This window comes from Propithecus coquereli, unplaced genomic scaffold (genome assembly GCF_000956105.1).
Source record: "Propithecus coquereli isolate 6110/MARCELLA unplaced genomic scaffold, Pcoq_1.0 Scaffold728, whole genome shotgun sequence".
Taxonomy (NCBI): Eukaryota; Metazoa; Chordata; class Mammalia; order Primates; family Indriidae; genus Propithecus; species Propithecus coquereli.
Window position 1 is genome coordinate 410,819 of NW_012153374.1, and position 9,710 is coordinate 420,528.

Here is a 9,710-nt window from a genome sequence, read left to right on the forward strand (position 1 = left end):
AGAGAGAGAGAGAGAGAGAGAGAGAGAGAGATGTTCTGGGCCCACCAAAGGTCCCACTTTCTTTCTGACCAGGAGAGAGCCCTGACTGTCTTCCCAGACTTATCTGCCCATCCCCAGGACTGGGACCTTACACTCTTCACAGCCTCTTAGTCTTTCAAGTTCCGATATGTTCAAAGTTCTTCCTCATAGCATTTATACATTTATTTGTTCATTTATTCCTTCAGGCACTGCTTAGGCATCAGGGATATGGTGGTAAAAAAAAGTCAGACATGGTATCTAACCTGGTGAAGCCATGGTTTAGTGGGGGAGGCAGATGTGAATGAAATTGTAATCATAAATGGCAGTAAATGCTATCACAAAAAATAATAGAGTGACTGAGGGAGTTATAGAGACCTGAAGTAGCCTGTAGGGGGAGGGTGGGTAAAGAGATCTGAGCTGAGATCTAAGGCATGAGCTGGAGCTCCAGGGGCAATGGAAGGGATGAGGGCAGTAGGAAGGGGCAGGGTGAGGCAGGTCAGGCGACTGTCAAGCAGTGGGAACTTGAAAGAAGTCCCCGAGTGGCGGCGGGGGAGGGCACCCGTTGGAGGAGCAGAGTGGTGACTATTGGAGCTGGAGTTCAGAGAATGGGTGGGAGAGTGGGAGAAGGTGAGGTCAGACAGATGAGGGTAGGGGTCAGATCATGTAGGGCCTTGTAGGCCATGAAGAGGACTTTGGACTTCATCCTAAGTGTGATGGGAAACCCTTGAAGAGGATTAAGTAGGGAAGGGGCATGAAGAGATTTGTGTCTTTAAAAGATCCCTTAGGCAGCTGGGAAAGAATGGCCTGTAGCAGGACAGGAGAGGAAGCAGGGAGATCAGTGAGAAGGCTAGAACAGTTTTCTACGTGAGATGCAATGGTGGTCTGCCCTAGGATAGTGACAATTGGGGTGGTGAGAAGTGGATGGATTTGGGAAATATTAATATATTAGAGATAACATTGCTGGGAACTGAAGATAGATGGGATATTGGAGGGGGTGAGGGAGAGAGGCGTATTGAGGATGTCATGCCCAAATTTGCATCCCTATGATTTACTGGCACCCTCACTGGTTCTAATCCTGCCTTGTGAGGCCACCCAGGAAATGTCACTCCTTATCTTCGGAAGGCAGAATAGTGAAGTGGCAAATCACCTTCATTCTAGGACCAGATTGTATGGGTTCAAATCTCTGACTAGTTGTGTGACATTGAAAAGTTATTTCACCTCTTTGTGCTTCACTTTCCATATGTGTAAAATGTAGATATTAACAGTTTCTTGTGAGGGTTACATGAAAGACTACAAGTACAATACGTAGAGCAGTACCTGCACATAGGAAGAGCTCACAAATGTTAACTGTTATTATTTCATAGTCTTTGGAAAATTTAAAGATAATTTTCATCATCTTCCCCAATTTTTCTATCCCTCTCATTAAGCAGGGCTGTTCACAGAGCACAGAAGAGCCAAGCAGACCTGGCTTGCCCAGTAATGCTCCAATTTATATCCCTCCACCTCTCCTCTGCTTGGGAAGCATCAGCAGTTCTCTTGTCCAACAAAGTAAAGGTCAAAGCTACAGCTTGACCAATTTGTTTCTGTTTAACCTTCCCAGTCTTAACATCCCTCCTCTCCCAAGGCCTCTAATTCTGTGCCTATGTACTGAGGCCCAGAGAAGTTAAGTAACTGGCCAAAAGTCTCAGAGCAAGCAAGAAAGCAGCTGTCCTATCACTGGAGTCTGCACAAGCCTTTTAGACTCCCAGCTCCTGGTGCTGTCCATCTATACCTCCCCCTCATGGCTTGACCTCTTGCCTGTGGCACTCACCATCTTCATCAGGAGTGAAGAAGGTATATAAAGCTGGTGGGTTCAAGGACTCCACAAACTTGGACTTCACCATTGACTCAGACAGCAGTTCTAGCTCCTCAGGGAGAATGAGCAGACTGATGGCCTCAGAGAAGGTGCTGGAAGGCGGCAGCAAGATCGGCAGGTTTGGAGGGCTGCCTTCTGTCGTAGGCCTGGAGATGTTGAGTAGGCCCATTGTTGAGATTCCTGGCCCAGGTGGTCCCAGGACTTGCCTGGTGCTCTGAGGCCCCAGCAGCAGGTCATGCTGATGCCAAAGCCTTCCAGCGGGCAAGGTGGGGGTAAAGGGTGTGGCGAGGGGTTCTCCAAGGACAGAGGTGGTCATGGTACTGCTAGGATCTGTGGGACTTGAGACTGTGTTTGGGAATGTGCTTAGGCTCTGAGGAGGTGGGGGTCTGGGTCTGGCAGGTCTAGGGGGAGGTGGAATTTGGGGTGTATGGGGCATTAGGGTCCCAGGCTTGGAAAGTGATAAGCTTGTGGAAGTTTGGTGCAGTGGGGCACTAGGTTCAAGAGGTGATGGGATTTTAGGGGTCTTGGGTAACAGGATCCCAGGTCTGGGGTGTGGCAATTTGTTTGGAGTCTTGGGAGCTGGAACCCTAGGTCTGGTGTGTGGTGGTGGGTGTCTGGGGATCTGAAGTGTGGAGCCTCCAGGTCTGGGCTGTGGCAGGCCTTTGGGTGACTGTACTGAATGTACCCCAGGCTGGGGGGGTAATGGAGCACCAGGTTTGGAATGCAGTGGAGTAACATGTTTCATAGTGCTAGCTTTGGGCTGGGCTAGGGTGCCAGGATTCAGAGGGGGGACTTGCATCTTGGAATTGATGGGTAATACGATACCAGGATTCCAGTGTGATGGAGTGCTGGGCTTCAGAGGGAGTAGAACGCCAGAATTTGAGGGCACAAGGACAGCAGATTTTGTCCTGAGAGTTGTCTGGGCCAAGATGCTAGAATCCTGTTGGGTTGGCAGTTTGGGCTTTGGGTGTGCTAGGGTTGTTAGGGTACTAGGGCTCTGGCCTACTGGCTCCAATTCCTTGGAACTGGGCATCTTCTTGGTAGAGGCAGTAGTAGTGGAGGATAAGTAGAACTTTGGTTTTGCAGGCCTTGATTTTGGGGAGATCTTGGGCACTAAGGCTGGCTGAGGTGTGCTTGTCCCTAGGCCATGCCTACTGCTGGGTGAGGGCATGATGGTGCTTGGCCCAGCTGTGGTGAAGATCTGTCTCCTAGCCTCCTCACTGTCCTCCTTGGGCTGCACCATGACCAGTGAAGTCAGAGGTGTGACAAAGTTGTATTCAAGGGACAGGTTGAGGACTTTGGCAGCCAGCAGGCAGCGAGTGGTGGTGTCACGGGATTGGAAGTGTGCCTCCAGAAGCTCTCCAATGGTGACATAGGCCCAGAGGCGGCGGATAAAATGGGCCACATTGGGAGCTGGCTCCCCTGGGCAACCAAAGGCCTTGTGGCTGCTGTTCGTGGCTCCTTCGCTGTGGCGGGCCACAAGAAGCTGACCCTTGGGGCCACGGGCTGCCAGGTGGATGCCTAGCTCTTGCTCACCTGGCTGCACCTGGCCTGCCACCACCAGCTCTGAGCCACCAAAGTAGTTGGGGAACAGGGCCCAAGGGGAGGCCCCAACCAAGCCACCCAGGTAGTCCAGACGCACATCTGCCAGCAGAGGCATGGAGATCTCCTTGTAGAGTCCCTCCAGCTGTAGAGCTGCATCAGTGTCCTCGTATATGCGCCGGGCTATGCCCCGGTTCTCCAAGGACAGGCGACGCAGCAGTGGAAAGTCAGCATCATCGCCAAAGGCCAAACTGAAAAGGGATACCCTGTGGCCTAGTGCTTGATGGATGTTGGAGAGGATCACACTGGGGGTCGTCACGCCGGCCGTGGGTTCCCCATCTGTCAGGAAGATGATAAGAGGGATCCTCCCCACATTGGGGCCCCTCTCAGGTTCCTGGTTGCTATGGTTCAGCACTGAAGCAGCTGCCAGCAGAGCTGCGTTGATGTCGGTCCCTAATTGGGGAGCAGATTGTGAGACCATCTTCTGTGGTCACTTTTACCCCCATTGCAGATACACTGATACACTGGGCACCTTACCAACCTCCCAGGATCAGTCACATCTCCTCATTTTTGCTCAGGCTGTGTCTGCTGCTTCTTCTTCCCAACTCCCCCACCCCCACCCAAGCTCCCTGAGATCTGACAGTTGAACCCACATGTCCTTGGATTTTATCACTCCCTGTCTCAGACTGTTTTTTGCCTGTTTCCTGGGCGGATGTCTCATTCCCTAGTCAGACTGGCAGCTACCCAAGGATAGAACCCCCACCTTCTTGTTACAAGGGAAGAAAGGGCTGAGTTGACAGGGAGGTGGTGGGTGGGGGAGACATCAGTAATTATCTGAGAGAGTATTTATCAAAAGCCAGAATTGGGGCAGCAGCTTAGGCAAATGCTTAGAAATAAATATCTAGATTATTGATGTTTTAAAAGTCTTAGCAAATTCTTCTGAATGTTTGCTTTCAAGAGGAGAAAACTCAGGCCCAAAGAGAAATATATCCTAAAATACATGGAGAATCAGCTCTGCTCCACAAGGAAAGGGAAATAGGAGGGGAAATCAGAGGATGGAAGGAAATGTTTGTGTAAAATATAGTAGTGATATTTCAGGCTCTGCAAGAGGTGAGGAGGCTGGGGGAATGAAGACAGGGTTTCAGGAATTTCCCACATCACCACAGCCTGCCCATGTGGGTGGGTAGGTCTAATACTTACAACCATCAGCTTCCATGTGATCCAAGTAGTCCTTGGCACTGTGGACATTCTGGTTGGTGGCCTGGATCAAGCCTCCAGCTTTCCAGACACTAACTGTGTCAGAAAATGAGATGATGTTGAAGTAGTCGTTGGCCTGCAGGTCACTGAGAATCACATTCATGGCCTTTTTAGTCTGTGGGATATGGATGAAATGAAGGGAGTAGGACAAGGCTTGAGGTCTATGAGATTGAAAGACACATGCTATGCAAGGTGCTAAGGTTTAAGTGTTGTATTGTTTTTAAGACCTTCTGACTCCAGCATTCTGTGAGTCTCGGATTCTCAGGTGAGAATGCTGTATGGGTTCTATAGTCCAAAGCCTAGAACTGCACTGTCCAATATGGTAGCTACTAGCCACATGTAGCTATTTAAATTTAAATGTAAATTATTTAAAATTGAAGAAAATTTTAAAAATTTACTTCTTCACTTGCAGTAGCCATATTTCAAGTGTTCAATAACCACATATGGTCAGTGGCTACTGTATTACACAGCATGGAATTTTAGAGCATTTCTATCATCAAGAAAGTTCTATTGAACCTCTCACAGAAGGTTCAAACTCTATGTTTTTAGAGCTCTAGAGTCCATGTGTTCTGTGGTTCTTGGACCCCACGATCCAGGATTGAATGATTCCAGGACCCTAAAGTTTAGGAGTTTTATGATTCCAGGTCTTTATGGCTGACTTTCAATGACTTTGCATCCATCCTTTGGTTCTGCTCTAATCTGCCCATCTACCTCACCCTCTGTTCCTTCCAGGCTAGTCTTCTCACCTGCCCCTAGATAACCCAGATTTCAGTTCACCTCCATAACTTTGCTCTTGTTGTGCCCATGAGATAGCATACCCTTCAATTGCCCCTTTATTTATTCATATCTTCACTGTTCTTTCAGTTGCTCCTTTTCTATAAAGCTCTTCCTTGAGTTGCCTACCCTGACCCATGCCTTTCTCACCCAGATATTTCCTGTCCCAGACTATTTGCTGACTGTCTTATGTGAAATATTTTTACCCTCCATCTAGATATTGAGCTCTCTAAGAGCAGGGCTTAGGATACTTCTTGTCTCCCTTCTATATGACAATACTTAGCATAAGTCTATGCACATAGGAGTTTAGGGAATAGAATATGTAGGATCTAGTAAAAGGTATCATTTATGGGACACTTGCTATGTTCCAGGCACTCTGCTAAACACTTTAGATGCGTCAGCTTATTTAATCCTCACAGCAACACAATGAAGAAGGTACTAATATTGTCCCATTTTATAGGTGATGACACTGAGGCTCAGAGAGGTGGAGTGACTTGCTCAAGGTCATACAGCTAGTCACTAAATCCACATTCGGGACGTGTTAAATCCAGTGATCTTAAGCACAATATTATACCTTCAATCCTTTTGATAGGTATGGATTTCAGAGACCACAGGAAGGACAGTTGAGATCTACCTTCCTCTACACCTTAAACTGATAGGAAATGGTTTGAATGCTTCTAAGTGGATCACAGTCTTTCCTGCCACAGGGAAAGCTCAGAGGATAGGTCACACATCCTGGGACAGGGAGCTAAGCACCACACTTTTGTTTCCATTAAGAGGGCTGAGACTTAAGAGGATGGCCTTTCCTGAGAACAGTGGTAGAAAAGTGAGAGCCTTAAGGGGGCCTAGAAGTCAGCACCTCTTGTCAACCAGGAACAGATTTTGTTTTTAGAAGTGTGTTGCTTAATCTCCAATTATTTTGAGAGTTCCCAGCTATCTTTGTATTATTGATTTCTAGCTTAATTTCACTTGGTCTGAGAGCATATGTTGTATAATTTGTATTCTTTTAAATTTGTTAAAGTGTATTTTATGGTCCAGAATTTGGTCTATCTTGGTAAATGCTCCATGTGAACATGAGAAGAATGTGTAATCTGCTGTTGTTGAATAAAGTATTCTAGAAATGTCAATTAGATCCAGTTGATAAATGGTTCTGTTCAGTTCAACTATGTCTTTACTGATTTTCTGCCTGCTGGATCTGTCAATTACTGATAGAGAGATGGTAAAGTCTCTAGCTCTAATAGTGGATTCATCTATTTTGCCTTCCAGTTCTATCAGTTTTTAACTTCATATTTTGGTACTCTGTTGCTAGGTGCATATATATTGAGGATTGCTATGTCTTCTTGGAGAATTGACTCCTTTATTATCATGTAATGCACCTGTTTATCACTAATAATTCCCTTGCTCTGAAGTCTATTTTCTCTGAAATTAATATCGCTACCTCACCTTTCGATTTGAGTTAGCATGGTATATCTTTCTCTCTTTTTTTTTGTGAAGTCACACCACTACTTTTTTATTTCAATAGATTTGGGGGTACACGTGTTTTTGTTACATGGATGAATTGTATTATATAATGTTGAAGTCAGAACTTTTAGTGTACCCATCACCAGAATAGTGTACATTGTACTCAATAGATAGATTTTTATTCTTCAGCTCTCTCCCACACTCCCTACTTCTAATGTTAGCATGGTATATCTTTCTTTATATCCCTTTACTTTTGATCTGTGTCTTTATATTTAGGGTGAGTTTCTTATAAACAATATACAGTTGGGTCTTATTTTATTATCCATCCTGACTGGCAGTTTCTGTCTTTTAATTAGTATATTTAAACAATTTACGTTTACAATGGTTACTGATATAGTTGGATTCATATTTGCCATATTTGAAAATATTTTTTATTCCTTTTTCTTATTCTTTAGTCTTATTTTTTGTCTTCCACTCTTAATTGAGAATTTTACATAATCCCATTGTCTCTCATCACTTAGCATATCTATTTACTTAAAAAATTTTAGTGGTTACCCTAAAATTTGCAATATACATTTACAACTAATCCAAGCCCATGTTCAAATAACACTATACAGCTTTATGCATAGTGCAAGTACCTTGAAACAGACAATTCCCAATTGTTCACTCTTATCCCTTAAAATATAACTGTCATTAATTTCACATGTTCATAAACTAGATTCACCGAAAACATCATTGCTATTATTATTTTGAATGAAATATTATCTGTTAAATCAGTTAATAAGAGAAATAAAATATATTATTTTACCTTCATTTATTCCTTCTCTAATACTCTTTCTTTCATTAGAAAGTGAAAGGGCACGGTGGCTTACGTCTGTAATCTTAGCGCTCTGGGATGCCAAGGCAGGAGGATGGCTTGAACTCAGGAGTTCGAGACCAGCCTGAGCAAGAGTGAGACCCTGTCTCCAGTCTCTACAAAAAATAGAAAAATTAGCCAGGCATTGTGGCACACACCTGTAGTCCCAGCTACTCAGGAGGCTGAGGTAGAGGATTGCTTGAGCCCAGGAGTTTGAGGTTGCTGTGAGCTAGGCTGATACCACAGCATTCACCCAGGCAACAGAGTGAGACTGTCTCAAAAATAAAAAAAAAAAGAAAGTACTAGTAGTAGTTGTAGTAGTAGTAGATTCAAGCATCTGAGGTACACCATTTTCCTTCTCTGAAGAAATTCTTTTACCATTTCTTGATAAGCAAGTCTAATGGTGAAAATTCCTTCAATTTTTGTTTGTCTGAGAAAGTCTTTATCTTTCACTTGGGAAAGATAATTTTGATGTATACTTCTAGGCTGGTGGGTTTTTTCCTTCAATACTTGAAATATTTCACTCCACTCTCTTCTTGCTCCCAGGATTTATAAAGAGAAGTTTGATGTAATTCATATCCTTGCTCCTCTATAGGTAAGATGCTTTCTTCTTACAGTTTTGTAAAAAGATTTTCTCTTGGTCTTTAATTTTCTGCAATTTGAATATGATATTCCTAGGTGTAGTTTTTTGTTATTTATACTGCTTGGTGTTCTATGAGCTTCCTGGACCTGTGGTTTGGTGTCTATCATTTACTTTGGAAAATTTGCGTCTGCTATTATTTCAAATAGTTCTTCTGTTCCTTTCTCTCTTACTTCTTCTTCTTTTATTCCCATTATGTACATGTTACATCTTAGTAATTGTCCTACAGTTCTTGGATATTCAGGGTAGTTTTTAAAAAAATTCTGATTTCTTTTTCTTTTCTACTTTGGGAAGTTTTTATCGACATGTATTCAAGCTCACTTATTCTTCCCCTTGCCACATCCGGTCTAATGACGGACCAATCGAAGGCATTCTTTATTCTTATTACTGTGTTTTTGATTTCAAGTATTTCCTATAGACTTTCATAGGGTTTCCATAACTCTGCTTACATAGCCCATTTATTTATTTATTTATTTTTCTGAGACAGAGTCTCACTTTGTTGCCCTGGCTAGAGTGAGTGCCTAGCTCACAGCAACCTCAAACTCCTGGGCTGAAGTGATCCTACTGCCTCAGCCTCCCGAGTAGCTGGGACTACAGGCATGCGCCACCATGCCCGGCTAATTTTTTCTATATATTTTTAGTTGGCCGATTAATTTATTTTCTATTTTTAGTAGAGACAGGGTCTCGCTCTTGCTCAGGCTGGTTTGAACTCCTGAGCTCAAACAATCGGCCCGCCTCGGCCTCCCAGAGTGCTAGGATTACAGGTGTGAGCCACCGCGCCCGGCCAATAGCCCATTTATTCTTGCATGTTGTCTATTCTATCAATTAGTGCCCTTAGCATATTAATCATAGTTTATTTAAATTCCCACATGGATAATCCCAACATCACTGACATATCTAAGTCTGGTTGTGACGTTTGTTAAGTCTCTTCACACAATGTTTATTTCCTTTTAACGTGCCTTAAAATTTTATATTGAAAGCCAGACATGATGTACCAAGTAAAGGAACTAAAATAAAGCATTTAATATGAGCTTTTATGTCTATCTGGCTAAAAGTTGGGATGTGTTTCGTACTTGCAGTAGTGGTAGGTGTCAGAGGATAAAATACCTTTTAGTGCCCATGTTTTTGTCTCCCCTGTTGTCTTTGGACCTCCCTAGGGACTCTTTCTGTAGTAGGATCTAAGACTCGTAGTTCTATCAGCCATAACCTCCTGTTATCATACAGAAGCCCAGTTGATGTGATGGTAATGTGCGGGGTGAGAGGATGCATGCTATATTGTTATAAATAAATAGGTCTCATACTTTTAG

General features: G+C 43.9%; 1 protein-coding gene across 1 annotated transcript in view; it reads right to left on the reverse strand.

Moving 5' to 3' along the window:
* Positions 1-9,710, reverse strand: part of ITIH6 (inter-alpha-trypsin inhibitor heavy chain family, member 6) — a 34,372-nt gene that overhangs the window by 4,859 nt on the left and 19,803 nt on the right. Inside the window, exons 5-7 of the mRNA XM_012661612.1 lie at positions 6,179-6,252; positions 4,616-4,787; positions 1,829-3,868 (exon numbers count right to left, since the gene is read on the reverse strand). Coding sequence (XP_012517066.1) covers positions 1,829-3,868; positions 4,616-4,787; positions 6,179-6,252 — 2,286 coding nt within the window. The remainder of the gene's footprint in view (positions 1-1,828; positions 3,869-4,615; positions 4,788-6,178; positions 6,253-9,710) is intronic.